Genomic DNA, 25,657 nt, shown 5'->3' on the forward strand with positions numbered 1-25,657 from the left:
ACACTAAGGGCAATTTTGGACACGAAGGGCAATTTAGCATGACCAATCCACCTAACCTGCACATCTTTGGACTGTGGGAGGAAACCGGAGCACCCGGAGGAAACCCACGCAGACACGGGGAGAACGTGCAGACTCCGCACAGTCAGTGACCCAAGCTGGGAATCGAACCCGGGACCCTGGAGCTGTGAAGCAATTGTGCTAACCACCATGCTACTGTGCTGCCCATATATTTTCTAGTTCATATATATCTTAATAATCTGTTGGAGACATTATAAACTATCCGAAATGTGTTGGTATGTGCTATGTGGTCGATATTTCGCTCTCTGCCATACTGGTCCTAAAATTCACAGTTTAATTATAATGATGTCACTAAGAAGCCGTTCTTTGTTTTAGGTCTCCATACAAAGATCTGATGTGCTTGGATTGAAAACCCGAATGTCTCATTATGGTATGGCCAGGTACCAGTGGTTAACCCATGCCTGGAATTTCTTTCAGCGGGAGGTAGATTTTGCAACTTGACATTAATTCTATCAGTATTCCTGCTATTCAATTCATTTTATCAATACATATGTTTGTATGCTTTTAAAATGTTCTGCCTTTATAGCGTTGTTTGCTAATAGCACAACCATTGCTATTAATTTGGAAGAGAATGGGGCAGAAAACAACTTAAGAGTTTTTTTGATAATGGAATCTGGAAGCAGATTTTGGAAACACTTTGTGAATTATTTTATAATACTTGCACATTTTATTTATGAATGAATGATTAATAGGAATACAACTGATATGCAAGGGTTGGGATGGCTGACTGTTGTTATACAGGTGAGACCATACCTGGAGTATTGTGTGCAGTTTTGGTCTCCTTACCTAAGAAAGGATATACTTGCCATAGAGGGGGTGCAGCGAGGTTCACTAGGCTGATACCAGGGTTGGCGGGACTGTCCTGTAGGAGAGATTGGTTTGACTGGATCTGCAATCATTAGAGTTTAGAAGGATGGGAGGAGGACGCGAAGTGTGGAGTTTGCGCAATCTCCCCGTGCCTGCGTGGGTTTCCTCTGGGTGCTCCAGTTTCCTCCCACAGGCCAAAGGTGTGCAGGTTAGGTGGATTGGCCATGATAAATTGCCCTTTGGTGTCCAAAGGAGAGGGCGGGGTATTGGGCCAAGGTGGGGTACTCTTTCAGAGAGTTGGTGCAGACTCAATGGGCCGAATGGCGTCCTTGCGCACTGTGGGTATCCTAGGAAAATGGGAGAGAATTCTGATTGAAAATTCTAACAGACTGGACAAACTAGATGCAGGGAGGATGTTCTCCCTGGTTGGAGAATCTAGAACAAGGGGACACAGTCTCAGGTTACAGGGTAGAACATTTAGGGTTGAGGTGAGGAAAGACTTCTTCACTCAAAGGATAGTGAATCTGTGGAATTCTCTACCCGAGAAGGCAGTGGAGGCCAAATCACTGAATATATTCAAGAAAGAGATAGTGTGAGTTTAATGGTATCAAGAGTTGTGGGGAGAAAGCGGGAATCTGGCACTGAGGTCAAGGATCAACAATGATCAGACTGAATGGCTTGAAGGGCCGAATGGCCTGCTCTTCCTAGTTTCTATGTTTCGAGGTAAATAATATTTTAAAAGTCAAAAGCATCATCATAACCCCAAAGATGTTAATTGTTCTTTACTGGGGAGGTGAGAGGAAAAGGAAGAGATCGAAAACTATTCAGTCGTTTTCAACAGCAACAGTAGCGCCTTTAATAGAATAAAATGTTCCAAAGGTGCTTCACAGGCCGGTTATAAAACAACATTTAACACGGAGCGATGTGCGGTGATATCAGGGATGGTGGCCAAAATCCTGGTCAAAGAGCCGGTTTCAAGCGCATCCGAAAAGACAAAAAGAGGTAGAGAGGTTTTGGGAGAAAATTCCGGAGCTTAGGGCCCAGGCAGCATAAGTCACAGCTACCAAAAAAGGCGGAGTCATTAAAACCACGGATGTTTAAGAGGGCAGTCATCCAGGAGGCAAATTATCAGAGGCGGTTATGGGCCTCGAGGAGATTACGGAGATAGGGTGGGGTGAAGCCGTGGGGGGATTGGTGAACAAAAATGACATATTTAAAATCTGATTATAAAATTTGATTAACGTGGAAGTTTATTCCAGAGATGACAGAAAATCCAACATACTTGTGGTTTGGAGTGAAAACCTTCCTGATATCATTTGTTTTTGAACATTTTAAGGCAAGATTGTGGAGCAGAGCTTTACTACGTATCAAAGAACTGGGGGCTATAAACTGTATTTACATGGTAAGAAGTCTTACAACACCAGGCTAAAGTCCAACAGGTTTGTTTCAAATCACTAGCTTTCGGAGCACAGCTCCTTCCTCAGGTGAATGAAGAGGCTAGGCGAAGAGGTTACCTCTTCATTCACCTGAGGGAGGAGCTGTGCTCTGAAAGCTAGTGATTCGAAACAAACCTGTTGGACTTTAACCTGGTGTTGTAAGACTTCTTACTCACCCCAGTCCAACGCCGGCATCTCCACATCATGTATTTACATGGGACTCTTCATTTTCAAGGATGACCCAAATACATAATTTCACACAGGAAACAACTCCTTGACCTTTACCATAGTCATGGCGAGGGATAGGAATAGACAGTATGGGAAGGTAATTAATTGAGGGAGGGGAAATTATACTGCTATTAGGCAGGAGCTGAGGAGCATAAAGTGGGAACAATTGTTCTGGGGGAAATGCACAACAGTAATGTGGGGATTGTTTAAGGAGCACTTGCTGCGAGTGCTGAATTGTTTTGTCCCACTGAGACGAGGAAGGAATGGTAAGGTGAAGGAGCCTTGGATGACAAGAGAAGTGGAACTTCTAGTCAAGAGGAAGAAGGAAGCTTACGTAAGGTTGAGGAAGCAAGGATCTGACTCGGCTCTGGAGGGTTACAAGGTAGCCAGGAAGGAACTCAAAAATGGACTGAGGAGAACTAGAAGAGGGCATGAAAAAGCCCTGGTGGGAAGGATTAGGGAAAACCCCAAGGTGTTCTACACTTATGTGAGAAAGAAGAGGATGATCAAAGTGAGAGTAGGACCGATCAAGGATAGTGGAGGGAACTTGTGCCTAGAGTCTAAGGAGATGGGGGAGGCCCTAAATGAATATTTTGCTTCAGTATTCACTAGAGAGTGAGGGGCCTTGTTGCTCATGAGAACAGTGTGAACAGTGTTAATAGACTCGAACAGGTTGATATTAAGAAGGAGGATGTGCTGGAAATTTTGAAAAGCATCAGGATAGATAAGTCCCCTGGGCCTGACGGGATATACCCAAGGTTACTACGGGAAGTGAGGGAGGAGACTGCTGCGCCGTTAGCAATGATCTTTGCGTCCTCACTCTCCACTGGAGTAGTACAGGATGATTAGAGGGAGGCGAATGTTGTACCCCTGAAATCCCTGGGAATTACAGACCCATCAGTCTTACGTATGTGGTGAGCAAAATATTGGAAAGGATTCTGAGAGATAGGATTTATGATTATTTAGAAAAACATAGTTTGATTAAAGATAGTCAGCATGGCTTTGTGAGTGGCAGGTCATGCCTCACAAGCCTCATTGAATTCTTTGGGGACGTGACGAGACACATTGATGAAGGTGGGGCAGTGGATGTGGTGTATATGGATTTCAGTAAGGCATTTGATAAGGTTCCCCATGGTAGGCTCATTCAGAAAGTTAGGGACATGGGATACATGGAAATCTGGCTGTCTGGATGCATAATTGGCTGGCCGAAAGAAGACAGCGAGTGGTAGTGGATGGAAAGTATTCCGCCTGGAGGTCGGTGACCAGTGGTGTCCCACAAGGATCAGTTCTGGGACCTCTGCTCTTTGTGGTTTTTATAAATGACTTGGATGAGGAAGTGGAAGGGTGGATTAGTAAGTTTGCTGATGACACGGTGGTTGGGGGAGTTGTAGATAGTGTTGAGGGTTGTTGCAGGTTACAGCAGGACATTGACAGGATGCAGAGCTGGGCTGAGAAGTGGCAGGTGGAGTTCAACCTTGATAAATGTGAAGTGATTCATTTTGGAAGGTCGAATTTGAATGCTGAATACAGGGTAAAAGGCAGGATTCTTGGAAATGTGGAGGAACAGAGGGATCTTGGGGTCCACCTACATAGATACCTCAAAGTTGCCACCCAGGTTGACAGGGTTGTTAAGAAGGCGTATGGTGTGTTGGCTTTCATTAACAGGGGGATTGAGTTTAAGGGCCGCAAGGTTTTGCTGCAGCTTTATAAAACTCTAGTTAGACCACACTTGGAATATTGTGTCCAGTTCTGGTCACCTCATTATAGGAAGGATGTGGATGCTTTGGAGAGGGTACAGAGGAGATTTACCAGGATGCTGCCTGGACTGGAGGGCATGTCTTATGAAGAAAGGTTGAGGGAGCTCGGGCTTTTCTCACTGGAGCGAAGAAGGCAGAGAGGTGATTTGATAGAGGTGTACAAGGTGACGCGAGGCATGGATAGAGTGGATAGCCAGAGACTTTTCCCCAGGGTGGAAGTGGCTGTCACGAGGGGACATAATTTTAAGGTGATTGGAGGAAGGTATAGGGGAGATGTCAGAGGTCGGTTCTTTACACAGAGAGTGGTGGGTGTGTGGAATGCACTGCCAGCAGAGGTGGTGGAGTCAGAGTCATGAGGGACATTTAAGCGACTCTTGGACAGACACATGGACAGCAGTAAATTGAAGGGGTGTAGGTTAGGTTGATCTTAGATTAGGATAAATGGTCAACACAACATCGTGGGCTGAAGGGCCTGTACTGTGCTGTACTGTTCTATGTTCTATGTTCTAAATGTGGGTGAGCACTAGACCTGTTCAGGAGGTTTGCAAGGAGTAATCAAAATATTGATTGACGAGATGTTTTTATGCCGGCATTTAAAGGCTGTGAGCAAGGCACAGAGGCAGCGGGATTTGGGGATTAGGTTCCAAAGAGCTGGATAAAAAGTTAAACCGTGCAGACGCCGGAACTCTGAAATGGAAGGACAAAGTGCTGGATACCTCAGAGAAAGAATCGTAGATCTGAAACATTAATCCTGCCTGCCTTTCTCCAAAGAGCCTGCTCGATCTGCTGAGCAGCTCGAGAAATATCTGTTTTTTTATTCCAAATGGTAAACCTGGCCATCAGGTGGAAGAGAAGAGTGAAGCTCAGGAGTTTAGATTTGACCGTCCTGTGTGAATATGTGTGCGGCTGGAGAAAGCTGCAGAGTGACAGTGAGGTTATTGAAGGACTTGTAAATGTGGACCAATGTTTAGACCTGTTGGGAGAGAGAAAGTCAAATTGGGCAATGGAAATAGAGGTGATGGATGAGTCCAGCTTTGGGATAGGAGGTGAGTTTGGAAACCTTGAACAACTTGGGAAGGAAGGGAGGTCATTAGACTGGTCAAAAAAGATTTTGGAGATGTCTGGGGAGGAATTGGTACCCATCTGGCATTTCCCAGGCAGATAACGGGAGGAAAAAAGTTGATTTTGCAAGGCCTACTGCTGTGCTCCAAAGACCTTCCTGGGAAAGATCGTCAACCTGAAGCGTTAAGCTGCATTTTCCCATTCCAGTGGAAATGGGCTTAGATGAAGGAGTCGGCAAAGTAGTAGAAGCCCCCATCAAGACAGCTCACTGATGCTGCCCCCTCCTTCCTACATTCCCAGCGGTGGGCTGTCACAGGAATCAGCAGCCCACTCTACTGAGGAAGGCAGGGAACAAAACCAATTAAGGCGCCAATCAAGGGCCATTTTCTCGAGTGGGACATCCTTCTGGTGTCGCATGGCCCCTCTGTTGTGGGATCTTGAAAATGCTGTGCAGCTGGCCGTTGGCAGGAGATCAGTGAGCTATGGGCAGCCGATTTATTCGTCAGCATCGAAGGAGGGGTGGGATGGGATTGGGGGGTGGTGGGGGTGGTGGTGCAGGCTCTCATCTGGAAGGTGCAACCCTCCACCCTACAATGTTTCACAGCACTTTGAATGAGAAGAGACTGCCAACCAATATAAAAGAGAATTCAAAAGTCTTTTATAGGCTTCTAAATAATAAAAGGGTGGTAAAAGGAGGAGTAGGGCCAATTTGGGATCAAAAAGGTGATTGACACATGGAGCCAGGAGGCATGGTTGAGATATTAAATGAGCACTTTACCAAGGTAGAAGCTGTGCCATCGTTATAGTGAGTGAGGAGGTAATTAAGACACTGGATGGTCTAAAACCAGTAAATAGAAGGTAGTAGGAAGCTTTCTGGACTTAAAGTTGATAAGTCATCAGATTCAGATGGGATGCATCCAAGGATACTGAGAGAAGTAAGGATGGGAATTATGGAGGCAATGACCATTATCTTTCAGTCAACCGTAGACCGGGTGGTGCTGGAGGACTGGAGAAGCATAAATATTACACCGTTGTTCAGAAAAGGGTGTAAGGATAAGCACAGCAATGTCAGGCCAGTCAGTCTAAACTCAGTGATGAGAAAATGTTTAGAAACAGCGATCTGGGACAAAATGAACAGTCACTTCAACCATTGTGGATTAATTAAGAAAACCTGCACATATTTGTTCCGGGCAAGACATGATTAACTAACTTGATAAATTTACAGAGGGTTGCTGAGGGTAATGTGGCTGGTGTACATGGACTTCCAAAAGGCATTTAATAAAGTGCCACATCACAGACTTGTCAGCAAGGTTTAAGCCCATTGAATAAGATACTGTGGACCTGGATTAATGACCAGGACTTTGGGGCGTGATTCAGCGGGCTTCAGTAAAGTCCGCTGAATGGTGCATTTAGTGGGGTGTTTCTCACTGGCTACAGCTGAGAGGAATGCTATCCAATGACGCTCTGCCGTTTCTTTTGGCCTCAAGGAGTTTCTCCCCACTAAGGCTGAGCATAGAGGGTCATCCTGCCGAAGCTCATCAAGGCTGCTCGCAGATCGGGTCACTCATTTTGTCCGATCTTCCCCCCCCCCCCTCCTTTTCAGGCCCCCCTCTCTGTATTTCTGACCCCCCAAGCTTGGGGATGCCCCAGGGACCCCCCTCATCCTCTCCTACCTGGCAATGCCAACCGAGCAGTGCCAGAGTGCCAAGATGGCACTGCCAGGGTGCCAGTCTGGCTGTGGTGAAGGAGCTCCAGGGTTCCACCCTGCCCTGTCCCCGATCACCCGGGGGTTTCCAATGGCCTGGGAGACTCCCTCCCTCCCTCCCCCCAAGTGCCATTATGACTGGTCAACGTTTCTGTGCACCAGTACTAAACAGCGTCCTGGTGAAATCTCCAGGCCGGCTGAATCCAGCAAGCGTGAGATCCAGATCGCATCGGGTGAAACGAGTTGGGTGACTTGGGCGAGGTTTCACGCCGGGCATGGAGCCCAATTTGGGGCTTGCGCGAGATTCACCCTTTGTACCTGGATCCACACTGGGCACAACGGGGTTGTTGAATCGCACCCTGGGTGTGCAGCACACTATTTCAAAAATTTGCAGATGATACAAAACTTGGAAGCATCGTGAATGATTAAGGAGATAGACTTCAAGGAGACATAGATATAGAATGGAATCTAACGCCGAGAAGTGTGAAGTGATGCATTTGGGTCGGAAGAATAAGAAGGCACAATATAATGTAAAAAACACAATTCTGATGTGACTGCAGGAGCAGAGGGACCTGGAGGTTTTTGTGTACAAATCATTGAATGTGGCAAAATATGGTTAATAAGATATATGGGATCTGGCGATATGAATAGGGGCGGAGAGTACAAAGACAAGGACGTCATGGTGAACCTTTATTTAACACTGGTTTGGGCCAACAGGAATATTGTGTCCTGCTCTGGGCACTATCCTTCAGTAAGAGCGTGAAAGCATTAGAGTGCGTGTGCAGAAAAGGTTTACGAGAACGGTCGCAGAAGTGAGGGTCTCCAGGAACGTGGATAGAAGTTGGGTCTATTCTCCTGAGAGAAGACTTGGTAGAGCTGTTCCAATTCATGAGGGCTCTGGACAGAATAGATAGGGAGAAAAAGTTTCCATTGGCAGCAAATTAATTGAAGAGAAAAAAATTGCAAGGCTACGGGGAGTTGCTGAGTTGCTATGGCAGAGAGCTAGTATGGAGATTATGGACTGAATAGACTCCCTCCCTGTTGCAACCGTTATGATTCTATGATGAATCACTTTTGTAGTGTGGTCGCTGTTGCAGTGCAGGGACTGTGCCATACACATGTTGCACAAACCAAGGTTCCACAAACACCAATGTGATAGATAATCAGATCATTATTTTAGCTGGTGTTGGTTCAGAGAATAAATGTTGGCAGGGCCACTAGGAACTCCCTGCTGTTCTCTGAATGCAAACTTACAACAACTGACAGGTTTATTTCAGGTGAACTTTGATGGAAAACATTTTATTTTATGCAGCAAAAGATCACTGGATAGTTTTGGTTTGAAACATTTCATGAAGTTTAGAATGCTGTGAATTTTATCATTCTTTCCAGTTCAAGTGTTGTGGAGTGCAGTACTTTACTGATTGGCTGGATATGACAGAAATGGAGAGGCCTCCTGACTCCTGCTGCATTCGGGAATTTCCAGGATGCTCCGAACACGCCCACAATGGGCATTTCATTGATATTTATCAAGAGGTAAGAGGGCTGAGTCCTTTCGACATTTATTAAATAAATAGTAATATGTGGTTAAATGATAAGGTTCGCAAATGGTTGGAGATTTGTTCTCGTCTCATTGGAAATGCAGTGCACCCTTCCCAAGGACATTTTTCATGGTCAGCTCATTATCATTTGGATAGGGGCTGGAAGTGGCAGGTCCCGCAGAGGTGAAATTTAAATGGGATGTGGAGTGTCTGAATAGGGGGGACAAACCCCCTATTCTTTTTGGAAAAGCTCCTTGGTTATTGGCCCATTGACACTCTCTGCCAAGTTGCCTGAAAAAGGACAGGAGCATGAAATGGTAAACAAACGTGAGGGACGGCATGGCGGCACAGTGGTTAGCACTGCTGTCTCACAGCTCCAGGGACCCGGGTTCAATTCCGACCTCTGGTGACTGGTGAGGAGTCTGTACGTTCTCCCCGTGTCTGCGTGGGTTTCCTCCGGGTGCTCCGGTTTCCACCCACAGTCCCAAGATGTGCAGGTTAGATGGATTGGCCAGAATAAATTGCCGCTTAGTGGGGTTACTGGATTACGGGGATAGGGTGGAGGTGTGGGCTTAAGTAGGGTGTTCTTTCCAAGGGCCAGTGCAGACCCGATGGGTGAATTGCCTCCTTCTGCACTTTAAGGATCTGATGAAGCAAAAGGAATCCACTGTGTGGGTATGATTCTGCAGGCTAGTGATGAAGCAACCCAACATCCATTCCAGCTGATGGCTGTTAAATTGGTCGTGATGCATGAGGTGCTTGTGAGCCACTCTACTGCTCATCCCAATGGGATAGGATTGCAGGGTGCCTGGAAGGAGGTGCCAGCATGTCTTCAGCCAGAGCATTGGCTGTTCCAGGCATGTGTTTCATTTTATACCCAGGTCTATTCACAACAAAGGGCGTAGCTCTGCATCTGGCCACTTGCTGATGCAAAGCTGATGAAAACAGTATCTTCCAGGACCTGCAGATAGTATCTGTGGTACCTTAGCAACTGCAGCCAATTAGGCAATGCCGGTTACTGGTCATCCTGCCAAGCTTTCTTTCATATTCATACAAACCCCAAAGCATGACACCACAATTCGATACTTCTGGACGACTATGCAGAAAAATGATTAACAAAGCCTTTACATGTCATGTTGGTGCTGTTAGGTTCTCAGTCTCATCATTCCTAGGAATTGAAGCTTCTGCATACAGTAATCATTTGCCAAAACAAAGAACCTGCCTGTAGATGTGGATAATGGCAGATGGTCACAATACACCTTTGGTGGTGCATTGAACTTGGGTTTTGCAGGGGAGTCATGAGGTGTGGCTCAGCATTCACTGGAGCCTTTGATTCTCTCATGGATGCTGCCTAACATGCAGTTGAAAACTTCCACAATGGACTGACAATGTCCATGTCTTAATCTTGATCTGTTTAAACTACTCCAGCAGAGAGTGTGGCATCTTTGACTGGGAATGCTTAGTTTAAGTGTTCGTATGAAAGAAAAGCGCAAAATCTACAGAAGCGATGGAAAATCAGATATACAAAAGACCATTACATCCTTAAGTGCTAAGCTACATTTATTTCCCACAAACTAGCACCAAATGCTACCCTAGTTATAAAATTACAGAGGTTCGACCTGGCAATAGAGGGTAGGCATGTGATGCTCAAATAAGGGGCATTTCCAATATGGAAAGCCAAGCTGCCCGTTTGTAATTTCTTTTTGTCCGAGTTAGGCAACTAATTTTCACTCATTCTCTTTCAGTGCTGAGGGGAAGTCAGATACTGGCGTCCACCAACGCCAATGCTGCTTCATACTAACCAATAGCTGACTCGCTAATTACTGAACAAAATGGAAGAGGATCAACGTTTTATTTTTGCTTTGTCTCAAACGCAAAGCTACACCTTTGTGGTACCCCAGCCAAGAATCATATCAAGTGTACAATGTGATTATTCCAATGTAGAGTAGCATGGCATCACAAATGTATGACGACAGGGAGATGAAGTCTTTTTTAATCAGCTCCAGTTGCTCACGTTGAAATACCCTGTACTGGAAAAAATAATTATATGGTTACAAAATCGAGGGCCAAGCATAATTAATGGACTGATTAATAGAAACGCACACATCAATTCTCCCAATACCGATAACAATGACATTTTATATTAATTGTGAGCATATATATTGTGGGCAGCACTGTAGCACTGTGGTTAGCACTGTTGCTTCACATCTCCAGGGTCCCAGGTGCGATTCCAGGCTTGGGTCACTGTCTGTATGGAGTCTGCACGTTCTCCCTGTGTCTGCGTGGGTTTCCTCCGGGTGCTCCGGTTTCCTCCGGGTGCTCCGGTTTCCTCCGGGTGCTCCGGTTTCCTCCGGGTGCTCCGGTTTCCTCTCACAAGTCCCTAAAGATGTGCTGTTAGGTAATTTGGACACTCTGAATTCTCCCTCTGTGTACCCAAACAGATGCCGAAATGTGGCGACTAGGGGATTTTCACAGTAACTTCATTGCAGTATTAATGTAAGCCTACTTACATTTGGGCAGCATGGTAGCATAGCGGTCAGCACAGTTGCTTCACAGCTCCAGGGTCCCCGGTTCGATTCCCGGCTGGGTCACTGTCTGTGTGGAGTTTGCACGTTCTCCCCATGTCTGCGTGGGTTTCCTCCAGGTGCTCCCACAGTCCAAAGATGTGCGGGTTAGGTAGGTTGGCCATGCTAAATTGCCCTTAGTGTCCACAAAGGTTAAGTGGGGGTTACTGGGTTACGGGGATGGGGTAAATACGTGGGCTTGAGTAGGGTGCTCTTTGTAAGGGCCGGTGCAGATTCGATGGACCAAATGGCCTCCTTCTGCTCTGTAAATGCTAAGAAATTCCATGAAATTCTACTTGTGGCAATAAAGATTATTATAATTACATATATTTATGTAAAGCAAGGCTAGAGTTGGGGTGATGTATTCTCTTCACTGCAAGACCTGGTCACCCATCCATTGTAAGATCTGCCTGATTTTCATTCTATTGAAATTACCGGAACGTTAGTAAATGAATATCATTGTATGGTCCACTCCTCCAGCTTATCACCCTGGCAGCAAAGACAAGCATTTACCCTGTGGACTCTTCCGCCCTCCAGGCGACCTGCGAGAATCATTTCAATCTCTTATGCTCTTGTTCATTTCTTACTTTCCTTAAGCCCTCCCATGCTTCTCCAATGTTCGTACTTTCGAAAGCCATGCTTAACGTTCCCTGGTCGTGACTTCCCAATTTAAAGCGTTGGCTCTCCTTCTTCGGTGCTTAATTTTGGTTTTGCAATAGAATTGGAGCCTTCAGGTATTAGTGGGCAGCAGTGTGACGAGCAGAAACCTGGCTTAAGTCAATTGGTGTTGAATTGGCTTTGCGGTAATATGATCATGAATGGAGTGCATTTCAATGAAGCTTTTTGTTAACTGGGAAGAAGTAAATCATCCAGAACTAGTTAACAAATAAATGCTTTTTATGCCAAAGTAGGTCTCTTAGGCATTTTGCAGTTGATTGAGAAGTGATTTCTGCCAGGAGATAATGAACTAAGCATTCACATTTCATCTTCCTTTTTCTCATTTTGTTTACATCAAGAATTGGTTAGTGTTTATATTATATGTGCGAAAGTTCCCACTGTAGCAGCATAAATACACAGTAGCAAACCAGAACTCCCATCGTTGGGAAGTGTTTTTTGCCCTGGATGCAAAACACTGAAACATACTTTTTCCCAAAAAGTTTTTTCGAATACAATATTACACTCTAAAACTTTTTAATGGTACCGGTTAATTGTATGTGGAGCAGTGTAAACAGAAATTTATTTGGTCGTAAATGCACTTTTGTTTATTATAGCTCTTAAAGCACTAGATTTCTAAAGCAATAAAATGTAACGCGAACACATGAATGTAAGAGCGAATTCTAAATTTGTGGAGGTATTAAAGCTTGCGTTGTAAATGTTCGGAGATCAAATGTCGTTTACAACTCAAATGAGGTTTTCATCGAATGTAAAATGCTTATATTATTTTTGATAGTTGTCTGCAATAGCATTTCAATATGGAGAGCAGCCACATGATTGTCTCTGGAGGGTGCATTGCGTTACAGATTTGGTTTCAGAGCCTGACACTGAAAAGTCCTTAATGATGCAGGAATGTTGCCGGTGGCTATTTAGGTGTCAACAAAAACTTACCTCTAGACTACTAAAGTATTACTTCAATTGTGTGAAGGTTTAAAAAAATGCTTCTGGAAATCCTTTCCCCTAATCCCTGTTGCCCCCTAATCACTTCATCTGTTGTATTTCAACTTGACTTTTGTTCATCTCATTTTCTGTTCCCTACATTTTAACCTCTGCTTGCCTTTTTATCGAAGTTGAAGTAACAGAGTTCTGCTGCCTTGCCATTCCTGTTTTACCTGAAACCGAAAGAAACAGACTCTTCGACTGGTCAAAAACTGCTATGGAATTAATAACCTGCCAAACCTTGGTCTAATTTTTGAACTGACATAACAAGAGTGTGCTAAATAGCATGCCTGTAACATAGGGAGCTGAACACCACAAAGACACAATGATGTAGTCGGTAGCTTTCAAATAGTTAATTGACTGTGACTATTTCTAGGTAGTGACCTTTGTCCTATGGAATATTACTTTTTTTTCCCCAAACCCTGTTGACATCCACTGAAATCTGTCAAGCAAGAAATTATACCCAAGATATTACGAAATTCAATCCTTTGGGAAATAGATCCAGGTGTTCGAAAGGCTGTCCAAGAGATAAGCATGTCAGCACCTCAGAAATCATCCCATCAGTGGTGATTCAAAGTGCCCTCACTCTATTTATTATGCGCTGAAGGGTATCACTAACCTTGAATATATTTACAAGTGAGAGCCACCAGAGAATATCAGAACATCAAGTGATTTGTTAGAAAATGTCCTTGCAGCTGTGTGCATTTGGGCAAGATTTATGAAATTTATAGGTGCACATTGTTTCTTTGTCAGAGCTCAGGGATATGCAGAAGTGCCTTCCATTAAATTTATTTCACAGGCCAGGAAATGTATATTTACTTCATATCTTGCAGCACTCATCTCAGACAATGATCTGCTGCGTTGCATTTAATTTGCAGTACGGCATGCAGGAGGCAGTAGTTCCGTGATAGCTGAGTCGCTGTCATTATTATCTTGCGTCTGTAGGTGGATAATGCACGGTAGCAGCAGGGGCATCATATGCTCACTGGCAGGGACACATTAAAGTGAAAGGCAGGTAACCTCAGACAGAGCCTCAAACTCCTGATCCCTAAGAACCGCTGTGGAAAGTAGGCGGAAATTAGGGCCTCGTTCTTATTTGCCCTTCAGTGGCACTTACAGGGAACCACAAACCACCACGAAGAAAGATCAGAACATTACCCACTTGAAGGTTTCTGTGGTCACTGTAAAATACTGCTCTCTCGGCATCTTATTGGCAATACTTACATGATTCATTTTACTAAGATGGTACAATTTCTGTGACCATATTACTCTGTAAAGGTTGGAATATTTACGGCATATTTATGGCACATAAACATTTTATTGAAAAAGGATCCTTTAAAATGTTCTGACTTACAAATAAATAATAGATGGTTCCCTCAGCTTGCAAGTTCAAAACATTGTGTTTCTACAATAATGTTCAAATGACATTCTGGTGTGCAATGTACAAATTGGGCTAAGTCCAACTTCAGGATTTGAGCACAATAATAGAGGCTGACAGTACAGTGCGGTACTGAAGGAATGCAGAGAGTCTGGCTAGAATTCTCCAGCCGTTGTGGTTCTCTATTCCTGCCGGCAGTGCACCCTCACTCGTGGATTTCCCGGCGGAGTGGGACGGCTTCAATGGGAAATCCCATTGACCAAGCAGTGGGAAGAGAGAACCCCGCCACCAGTGCACCGCGAGCCGCTGAGAAACACACGGCGGGGGAGTGGAGAATCCCGTCCGCTGTCTTTCGGATGAGGCCCGACCTGCTCTCTCAGGGGAATGTAAAAGAATCCTTAGCATTGTTGTGAAGAACAGAGATTCCTGAGGGCCCAGCCAATATTTATCTCTCAGTCAACATCACAGAAGAAACAGATGATGCACGTGTTGTGTGTGTGAGAATGTGTGCGTGAGTGTGTGTTTGTGAAAGTGTGAGTGTGAGTGTGTGTGAGGAGTGTGAGTGTGCGTGACTGTGTCAGGAGTGTGTATGAGAGTGTGTTTGTGTGAGTGTGTGTGAGAATGCGTGAAAGTGTGTGTGAGAGTGTGTGTGTGTGAGTGTTGTGTGAGGAATATGTCTGAGCTGGAGTATGTGTGTCAGGAGTGTGTGAGTGTTTGTGTGAGAGATTGTGTGAGTGTGTATGAGGAGTGTGTGACGTGTGTTTGTGTGAGTGTGTGAGAGTGTTGTATGAGGAATATGTCTGAGTGCGTGTATCAGTGTGTGTGACAGTGTGTATGAGTGTGTGCTTGTGTGTGTGTGAGAGTGTGTGTGAGTGTGTGTGAGACTGTCCAAGTGTGAGAGAGTGAGAATGTGTGTGAGAATGTGTGTGTGTCTGTATGTGTATGAGTGTGAGAGTGAGTGTGTGAGTATGTGTGTGAGAATGTGTGTGAGTGTCTGAGAGTATGTGTGTGAGAGTGAGTGTGTGAGAGTGTGTCTGAGAGTGTGTGTATGTGTGTGTGTGTGTGTGTATGTATGTGTATGCATGAGGAGTGTATGTGTAAGCATGAATTTTGGCCTGTTATAAGTGTCTGAATCTGAGTGGCATAGTATTCCACTTTTCTTGATTAGAATATTAAATTAATAAGGACAGAAGGTGAATTGATGGTCTCAAAATTTAATAAAATGTCCTTGGACTAGAATTAGCTGCATTGGAGTATTGTGCACGCACTCCCTGAGGTAAACCTCTTCCCTCACCATTCGGCTCAATTTCTATTGCACTGCATGTCACTGGAAATGCAGACTGACATGTGTCAAAAACAATGGGACCACACGGTATTTTCTTAAACAGTAAGATTTAAGGATTAAGCAACAAATAGAGGGACAACAGAGAAGGGAGTAGTGTGAATTTGTCGGATTAGGTACAGGAAGAGACAGGGAAAGAAAGTTTTGGGGCTGGATTCTCGGGTCCTCCAGCTGCCTGTTTCTGGGTGACGCACCGTCTGCGCCCAGCAACGGGATTCTCTGCTCCCGCTGCTTGTCAATGCGATTCGCCATTGAAGCCACCCCAGGCTGCCGGGAAACCTGTGGGTGGTAGTACGTTGCTGGTGGCAACAGAGAATCTCAACGATCAGAGAATTACGGCCCTGAGGCAGAGGGGTCAAATGATGCAGAAGTAAGAAAAATATTAAATTAAGCGTTTTTAATTTTAGAAATTGTCCTAAGAACAATTTGCAGACATGGGACTTCAGTTGTTCCCTTGCTAGGAGTTTGAAGAACAATTCACAAGCATAACATTTTGCCATTAAAAGAATTCTAATGATGTTAATGGCCAGTATAACCTTCTGTGGTGAGTTTAATTGGTAATTTCATTGCAAACGCAGATATTTCTTGAAACTTGCAGAGGGGGTTGAGAGTGAGTTTCTGTTTTGCAGGGCCAACTGCAGAGTGTTCAAAATTAACCAGCAGCTTGCAGAACTTTGCAAATCACAGCCGTCCCCCTTCCTTGCCATAAGTTGCTGGATGGTTTACACACTAACAATGCCTTAATCTCCCTGATATTTTGCCAGAACGTTCTGGCCCAGTAAACTAGGACGGGATTCTCCCTTCTGGTGACTAAGTCCCCACGCCCGGCGGAAAACGGGTGAGAATCACTCGGGACTTTTTCCTCGAATGTCCGGGTTGATTTTCCGTTTTCCAGGGGGCTAGCAGAGCCCCGGCGACTGTCCCACGGCTCTGGCTGCCAGCGGAGACCTGCTATCCAGACCGCACGACCGCGCGAGCACGCGGCGGCCCACTTCGGCGCGGGCGCCGTCGACATAGCGGAGCCACACAGCGGGCCCGAGTGGAGAAAGGTAAGTCCCCCCCCCCCCCCCCCCCCCCCCCAGATAACAATGGCCCACTGATCGGTGGCCCCTGATCGCGGGCCTGGCCACCGTTGAGGCCCCCCCCGGAGTCAGATTCCCCCCGCTCCCCCCCACCAGGACCACCACCACGGCTGCGGGTCCGAGCTCCCGCCGGATAGTACCAGATGTAAACCATGCCGGTGGGAGTTCGGCCGGTCGACTGCGGAGAATTGACACGGGGCCACTTTCAGCGGCCTCCGAACAGCGCCGCATCGACTGTGCGACTGGCAGGTCCGGGGAGAATGGCAGAAGCGCCGTCGCGGCAGATTTCCGGTGTGAACGGCTATTCTCCACCCTCCGGCCAGCGGCACGGATCCCCGCCGAATGTGGCGGCGCTGGATACAATCCACAGCCGGCACACCGGCTCAGACCACACGTGTCCCGCGCCGTTAGGAACTCGGGGCATTGCGAGTGGGCCGGCTGATGAGGAGCCAACGGCATTGCGACTGCACGCGGCGCACGTCATGATGACGCTGGTTTGGGGCGGGGAATCACAAATCGGCATCAAACCGGCGCCGGCCCTGATTCTGGAGGCGGAATCGATTCTCCACCCGATCGCCGATTATGAAATTGGCGTGGGGCAACGGAGAATCCCGCCCGAGGTCTCAGAAAATGCTACTGTCTGTTGATGCAGAACACAGTGCATCGCACATCAGAGTGCGTTATAGTGGGAGGGGGGAAAACCATGTATTTAACACAGGATTGTTATCTGGTTATTCAATGTACCACCTTTTGTTTTTGCTACAGGGCTGCGGGCAGAAAATGTACAATTTCTTGCGTGGCACCAAACAATTACAAGTGTTGAGGTTTCTGGGGATTTCCATCGGAGTAGCACAGCTGCTGGCCATGATTCTCACCATTACGTTGCTTTGGGCTTTATACTATGACAAAAAAGAACCAAGGACCGGTCAAAGGATATCGGGCCAAAAAAGGCCAAGTTCCCAACGCCTGGCCTGTCATTCAGAAGAACTGACGAAGTATGTCCCAAAGACCTGTGAGCTGAGGCAGGCAGGTGCACCTCACAACTTCTGCACGCCTTTCGAAATAGAGGAATTGTAGCTGGAGTTGATCACATCAGCAGGACGCTGCAAACTTTGCACAAAATTCCCTTTTACCCTTTGCACACAAATGTCGCCCATAAAGTTTCAAGAGAACTTTTCAAGTCTGCATGACCAGCATCACCCCAAACAAACGGATGGGAGCGCAAGAAAGAAACTTTTCAGTGAGGGTAACTGGGAAAGGGTTTACTTTGATTAAGGCACTTTTCCATTGTTGCATTAGAGAGCCCTGAAGTTCCTCCAGTGCGAGTCCCTCTTGGACCATCATTGGAGACTTCTTCATATCTTCGACGTGGACTTTCATTTCAGGACCATTTGGTTCCCTGGCGCCTACTGTTTAACCCACTTTAAAAACCAAGGCAGGCAAATGGCAGTGGGAGTCCTGAGCATCTTTTATCAGTAACACTCTGGCCAATGGACAAGTGCCTTAATGAAATATACTTCTTCTGGCAGTTGTTGTGGAACACTGATGCTGTTTATTGTAGATCAGGAGCTTTGGGTTGGCAATAATCTTTGCCAGAAAAGCTTCGAAAATCTTTCCGAAATATAGAATCAAACAAACCCGTTAACTTTAATTTGTTTACATTCTGTGTTAACGAGCTATTGGTGTAATTGTTTTAAATGATGTACCGTTTTGTGTTATGTACTGGTTTGCATAGTAATTGCCTTTTCGAAAATTGGTGTTTGGAATTAGATCCCTTGTAATCTTTCTGACACCGCATGTCGCAAATCTTCATCATCTATTAAAACTACAGATGTACAAATGGCCTGTTTATTGTACGATTACAAAAATCCCATTTATGATTACATTCTGTTATTTATGGACTGGTGTGCCTCAGTAATTGTATTCTAAACATTGCAAGCTATTGCATCAAAAAGGTTTCCAGTGTTTTACAGTGGGGACTTTTCCGTTCTGGAAATTAAATCCACTGGCAGTCGGCGAAGTTGGATTGATTCCCGTTGGGTGGCAGGATGGCTACACACGCATAATCTTCAGCTTTTCGCTTCATTAATTTTGCATCGGTGAATCTCACGGTGGGGTGGGCAGGAGACTGGCTGCCTGCCGTTGCCTGATGGCCTCCCTGGTCCTGGCAACATGTTTAAACGGCACCTGGGCAGACATTCTTTCACTGCAGGTCAGATTATCATGCAAATGACTGCCTGCGGTAAAGCTGATCAGAGTGAAGCCTGCAATTAGCGTGACAAGCACAAACCTAGAGGGCACCCTCATTCTCCCATTTCATAGCCCAACAGAAAAGTGGAATTGCAAATCCATCGAGTTTAATCCCTTTTCCCTCACAGAGCTGCCTGAGTGTGAGATTCTACTCACAGTTCAGTCGTGCTTCCCAGTGATGCAACCCATTCCTGAGTCCTTTTCTCTGCTCTTGCTGTCTGGCCCCTATTGGGACCCCACCCAAGACTCTCAGTCACCCCAAGTGCTGACCCCCTCCTCCCACTCACTTCCCAGCTCCCACTAAAGACAGGAACTCCCTCAGCTGTGGTTAAGTCCTGCAAGGAGTGCACAGGAAGCGATGCCAGAATGCCAACCTCCAGGCCCCCTTGAAGCAAGAGGCACCCCAAAGTGAATAGAATGTAAGATCTGCTAGCGACATCCCACCCCCACCCCGGCCCTGACCCCGAGTTGAACTTATCTGAGTCCCCCATGTCCTCTCCGGTGCACCTGAAGCAGTGAAGACCCTAGAGATTCATGGCTGCCTAAGCGTTCACCTCCAATATTTCCCTTGGAAGTGAAGCCGTGAGGTTCACGCTTTTGTAACCTGGTGAATATTCCGTGAGGGGGAAGGTCTGGAGAGCGTGCTCACTAATGACATGCCAATGTATTGAAGTGAGGTTCCCAGGCTCCGTGGCACAAGTCACACTACACTGGGTTGGTGTGGGGGGGGGGGGGGGGGGGGGGGAGAGAATTGCAAATCCCAATCATGCTGGAGAGAATCGCATTTTGCACCCATGCTGTGATTCTCATGAACAGAAAGTGCAGACTCCAAATCGCCCTGTGATTACCTTCTGGGTACAATCGACGGGCATGTCGAGGACCTCAGTCAATCCTTTTGTCTTTCCGCCGAGCAAGATAGTTGATACCAAGAGAGGGCATGGCAAGAAGCTGAGGTAGCATCTCGGAAATCCGTCCCCTCTCACATGTTGAGGAACAGGCCGACAAGAAAGTCCAGGGTGATGGGAGACAGACGGCAAAGTGAAGATGAGACACAACCAGAGCAACCGAGACCTTACCAATTGGTAGATCGGGCTTGAAGGGCTGAATGGTCTACCCCTGCTCATAAGTCCTTTGTTCCTATTTGTAGGACACGGGGGAGAGATTGTGCCTGGTGGAAGGCAAAGGAAGTTACAGTATCCTCACAGGAAGCACCATCACAGAATTCACCTGCACCCTCACCAGCGCAGATACACGCACCTGGATGGGTCCTAATTCTAGAGTAGGCTCGGGTTCACAATCTGGTGATGACCTCACGGACATGGTTCCACAACAGGTAGGGGCAGTGACAACCGAGGCTCTTTGACATTCGGAGGTCTGCTGGAGACCGGGCCCCCACTGAGTCCATGTCCGATGATGAGCCTCTGGGTTTGGCCCTGGGAGATGTCGCGACAGTCGGGGAACATCAAGCAGAGGCCTTCTGCAGACTGGATTGAGAAATGGAGGAGTCTAGCCACGTTCTGTCGGCAGTCGCAGTTTCGTCAAAGTTTCTGCGAGAAGGGTGGCAGTCACCTTGGAGACCGAGGTCCATCAGTTTCTGCTTAAACCTCCCCAGCCTCGCTAGATGGTGGGGCTTTTCAGCAGTAGCTGGATGAGACGAGCGGTGCGCCTCAACCTCCCTCGCCAGGTGCCTCTTCTCCTCAAGGCGTCAGGGAGGGGCCATTGGGCACCCGAAGGAACATCAGCCGGGCACCCCAGGAGTGTCCACCCAGGAGACTCCAAGGGTGCCCTGCTGCGCCAAATTTCCTCCTCCATAGTGACCTCATCAACTCCAGCAGATCACCCTGAGGTGGCTGCACCGACACCTGATCAGGAGACCCTTAGCACGTGAGGGCCCGAAGGCCTTTGCCCACCAGAGGATGCCTGCCAAAGTCATCACAGCCAACAGGGCATGGCTGTCAGCAGGCTGCCTCCACTTCAGCTGTAGATGCCGGGGCTGCATCTAGATCAGTGGTTCCCAACCCGTGGTCCGCGAGCGACAGGTGGTCTGCGAGAGTACTGCATGTGCTCCAGGGAAAATAAAATACAATTATATGAACTTTGTATGTATGATAATCGATTTTACATCATTATCGCAATGTAATTTGCTTCAAAACATCCTTGTAATATAATCCACAATGTATCTATGAGTGTGCGTAGAACATACAGTGCAGAAGGTGGCCATTCGGCCCATCGAGTCTGCACCGACCCACTGAAGCCCTCACTTCCACCCTATCCCCGTAGCCCAATAACCCCTCCTAACCTTTTTGGTCACTGAGGGCAATTTATCATGGCCAATCCACCTAAACTGCACGTCTTTGGACTGTGGCAGGAAACCGGAGCACCCGGAGGAAACCCACGCAGACACGGGGAGAACGTGCAGACTCCACACAGACAGTGACCCAGCGGGGAATCGAACCTGGGACCCTGGCGCTGCGAAGCCACAGTGCTAGCCACTTGTGCTACCGTGCTGCATCATAAACTATTAAAAATAACTTCTTCTTTAACACCTGTTGATATATAAGTTTGACTCTCGGCAGCCATGGTCTATGTAAAAATATTGTTTGTGTACATTGTGGCTTGCAGCAGCTTTTGACGATGATCTGTAGTCTGCACAAAGGAAAAGGTTGGGTATGGCTCATCCACGTGTATCAGTAGCATCAGAGAACTGAAGACGTATTGACTGCGCACTGGCGGAGTGTACAGCTGTTCACTCATAGTCTTCACTATGTCGAATCTGTCTATCCCAAGTCGCATGAATTCCATTTCTATTCAATTTGCTTCAATGTTTTGTGCAGTCATTTAAGGGTCCAGAATGTTAGCCCCCTCAATGTCGTCCCATCAGAAACTTCAGTTTCATAGATTTGCACGTTTTCAGCATTGTGAGAGACCTGCAAATCCACATCGGCCAATGCACATCATTTGTGACAGTGCTGCGAGGGCAATACACCTGTCAGCCAAGTGTCACAGCTCATGCTTTGGCCTCGGGAGAAGTGCTCATCGAGATTATTAATTTAACTGCTGCTGCTGTGTTACTGTCCGTTGTTTGTGGGATAGCACGAGTCGCGACTTACTTTGGATTTGTGGGTCCAATGTGCCATTTGGAATGGTGGGGGTTTACTCTGTGAAAAACTGATTCTGAGAGCTGTACCATCCCTCTGCAGGAAGACACCATGTCCACTTTTACTGCTGAATGACCCTCCTTTGTGATTTCGCATTCTCTGCACACGTGATGCAGAACTAACCAAGTAAGAGTCGAATGAGTACTGTAAACTTGACTACAAGAGTGTGTAGAGCATACGATTTAAGAGGTGTGTGTTCGTCTTGATGGAGCCATTTCCTGATCTCCCACAAACTTTATATAGATCTGCATGGCTCCTTAGCAAAGTTTTACATGCCCCTTGGGGAAGGACATGCCACTCGATATGGAATGCATTGCATGACAGGGCTCCAATTGACTTTGGATATATAGACAGCAATGGCACTGTGAACTGTACAGTCTTGAGAGTGAAGCTCTCAATATGATGCAAATGCAACTCTCTTAAGGCCTCGAACGGTCCATGCAGCAAAATATTATTGGCTGTTGGGTCAATAATGGCTGCTCAAGATCACCTCGGGCAGAGGCTTGACAGGTTTCAGTGATTTCAGGATCCCATGCCCCTCGGCCAAACATTGTCCCGGTGAGGCACACTCGGTGAGGACAATGCAAACTGTGATGAATGTAGGAATTTCAGCTGTATTGTACTGCAAGTATTTGGTGAAGTAAGGGTTAAAAGCATGGGTTAGAGTGTGTTTGACTGCTGAGGTCATGTTTTGAAATAAATTCAAATAAAATAGTGTCAAGAGATCTCTTTCTCAAAAGAATATCTCTGTAGAGCAAGTATTCCGCTGTGCCTTATGTATTTAAGGTGGATTGGGAGCTGAGATGGTTTATTTTCTTGTTGTTAAGTAGGAATAAAGATAGCAATTAAGGGTATTGAGTGGTATTGTTTAAGGGGTAATTGTAAGCTATATTAAGGTGTGATGTGAAAGATTTTAATACTAGGTTAGTAATAAAGTTTGTTTTAATATACCATATCCCTATTTGTGCGTGGAATCACTCCTGTAGCAATGTATCCTTTTCTCACGGTCTTACAAAATTAAAATGGCCGTGTGTTGCCAAGACTATTCAGTTGACCATGGTTTAAACCCTTCTAAGAATGATCCCATCATTAGGGCAGATAGTGAGTATTGGTATTTCCATAACCATTATTGAATTTTTGAGTGAATTTCTTGTTGAGGTTGAAGGTGATGGGGCCTTCCAGGCAACGAAGGTAAAATAAACTAACAATTCTGAGGATTTGCCTGCACTTTCACGCCCCCTAGAATCCTTTAGTTATCAGGGTGTCACGGACATATCTTCCACATGGTTCCCTTGCGACAGCCTCTGCATGCGGCTCGTCTATGTCTTGCCCTCTTCAGATTCATCCTCCTCCCAGAAGAAGTCTTATTCCTCCATTTCTCCCTCAGGCAACCACATTGTACAGGACAACGATGATGCATGACACACTCTGCACTGGGTATTGGAGAGTTAACCATCGGAAACAGATCTTCAGCAGGCCAATGGCCTGCTCTGTCAAGGACCTGGTGGTGGAATGTGCAGCATTGTAATCTCTATGTTGATGGCAAAAGGGTGTCGTGAACCAGGTCTTCCGTGGAGCCTGAGGAGACAGCCCCGTAAGTGACAAGGTCCTGCAAAGGTCCGTGACACCTGTGAGGGCATCAGTATTTAAGAATTGTGAGAGCTCCTTGGGTACAGGATCTATGTTCTGGGATCATGATTGATGAATCTTACTGGCTGCTGCCAAGGGGCTCTCAAGGCCACACATGTGCAGTTGACGGTGTCCTGCACTTGCGGGAAACCACATATCATTGAGAACCACCAGCTCTGGTAACCTGGCTTCCAGCATCATTGCGGAACTGTACACACTGGGGCAGCACGGTCGCATTGTGGTTAGCACAGTTGCTTCACAGCTCCAGGGTCCCAGGTTCAACTCCCAGCTTGGGTCACTGTCTGTGTGGAGTCTGCACATTCTCCCCGTGTGTGCGTGGGTTTCCTCCGGGTACTCCGGTTTCCTCCCACAGTCCAAAGATGTGCAGGTTAGGTGGATTGGCCATGATAAATTGCCCTTTGTGTCCAAAATTGCCCTTCATCTTGGGCGGGGTTACTGGGTTATGGGGATAGGGTGGAGATGTGGGCTTGGGGAGGGTGCTCTTTCCAAGAGCTGGTGCAGACTCGATGGGCCGAATGGCCTCCTTCTGCACTGTAAATTCTATGATTCTATGAAATCTATTGTAAAGACATCGGTCACCTCCCTTATGTATTTGTGTCACTGACTGGAAGATTCTACAAACGGTCCTGGAAGAACCCACCGGAAAAAAAGGTAATTACGACTGTCATCTTCAAAACCACCCGCATATGATGCCCTCCAAATTCTTGCAACATTAGTTCTTCATGGAGGAAATGGCAAGTGTGAGCTACCACATTCTTGGACAATCATAGGTGCCTGCAGCATTTCGCTAATCTCCATATATGAGCAGTATTTTCCATTTTCAATCGGGCCACTGATTTTCATTGAATTTGCCCCTCTTTCAGGAGCATCTTGGAATTCTTGGGGCCTCGCTCTCTCTTGCTGCTCACGCAGCTGCACATCCTGAACCTGCATCAATCAGCTGGGGGTCCTTCTTCTCCTCATTCGTATTCAAGCTATGAACAATGTAGGGTTGTCTGCAGCCTGCATTCTCCACCTCTCTTTGCCTCTGACAATGAATACATTTGAGAATTTATTTAAACTTTCCCTTGACTGGTTTCCCTCTATCTCGAAGCCAGAAAGCCCACGCAAATTCCTTGACCTCTGTCTAGATACGGCATCCCCTGGCCATCCCTTGTAGATGAACCACATTGTGGAGGTCGACAGGCGGCTGATCTTCCCCTTCAGACATAACTATACCTGCACAAAAAGGGTCTCGATCAGGGTGGATACAGCCATGTGAGAGAACCTTCCATCAGGGAATGGTCAGCTTGTGCCTTTTAACTCACTCAAAATGGACACCGTGCTATAATGTCATCACTTTTGGCATGGTGCCCTGTGTTTGGGAAGAGGGTGGGGTGGTAAAAGTGGGGGCAAGGGAGGGAGGAGTAATAGATTAGCTGGCCGATATTCTATGATAATGTCTTATCTCTATTGTTACAAAAAAAGTATTTTTGTGTCTTTTACTTACAAATCTGGTGCCTGTACAGGGTCAAGGGTCAAAGATCTCATAAACTACATATAAATGATTGGTTATTTCTCTTGTGCTGGGACTCCATCGTCTGTGGGGCTTGAATTGACTGCGCACTAGCCCAGGGTGTCATAATAGGTTAAACATTCGGCGGCACGGTAGTACAGTGGTTAGCACTGTTGCTTCACAGCGCCAGGGTCTCAGGTTCGATGCCCGGCTTGGGTCACTGTCTGTGTGGAGTCTCCATGTTCTCCCTGTGTCTGCGTGGGTTTCCTCCGGGTGCTCCGGTTTCCTCCCACAAGTCCCGAAAGATGTGCTATGAGGTGAATTGGACATTCTGAATTCTCCCTCCGTGTACCCGAACAGGTGCCGGAATATGGTGACTGGGGGCGTTTCACAGTAACTTCATTGCGGTTTTAATGTAAGCTTACTTGTGACAATAAAGATTATTATGTGGGCGGCATCGTAGCACAGTGGGTA

At 46.5% G+C, this 25,657-nt stretch overlaps 1 protein-coding gene across 1 annotated transcript in view; it reads left to right on the top strand.

Moving 5' to 3' along the window:
* The window catches only part of tspan12 (tetraspanin 12), a 49,530-nt gene extending 31,060 nt beyond the window's left edge, over nucleotides 1-18,470 (top strand). The window contains exons 6-8 of the mRNA XM_072485226.1: nucleotides 394-501; nucleotides 8,463-8,606; nucleotides 17,396-18,470. Coding sequence (XP_072341327.1) covers nucleotides 394-501; nucleotides 8,463-8,606; nucleotides 17,396-17,707 — 564 coding nt within the window. The 3' untranslated portion in view covers nucleotides 17,708-18,470. The remainder of the gene's footprint in view (nucleotides 1-393; nucleotides 502-8,462; nucleotides 8,607-17,395) is intronic.
* The last annotated feature ends 7,187 nt before the right edge of the window (nucleotides 18,471-25,657 follow it).

This window comes from Scyliorhinus torazame, chromosome 19, assembly GCF_047496885.1.
Source record: "Scyliorhinus torazame isolate Kashiwa2021f chromosome 19, sScyTor2.1, whole genome shotgun sequence".
NCBI classification, from domain to species: Eukaryota; Metazoa; Chordata; class Chondrichthyes; order Carcharhiniformes; family Scyliorhinidae; genus Scyliorhinus; species Scyliorhinus torazame.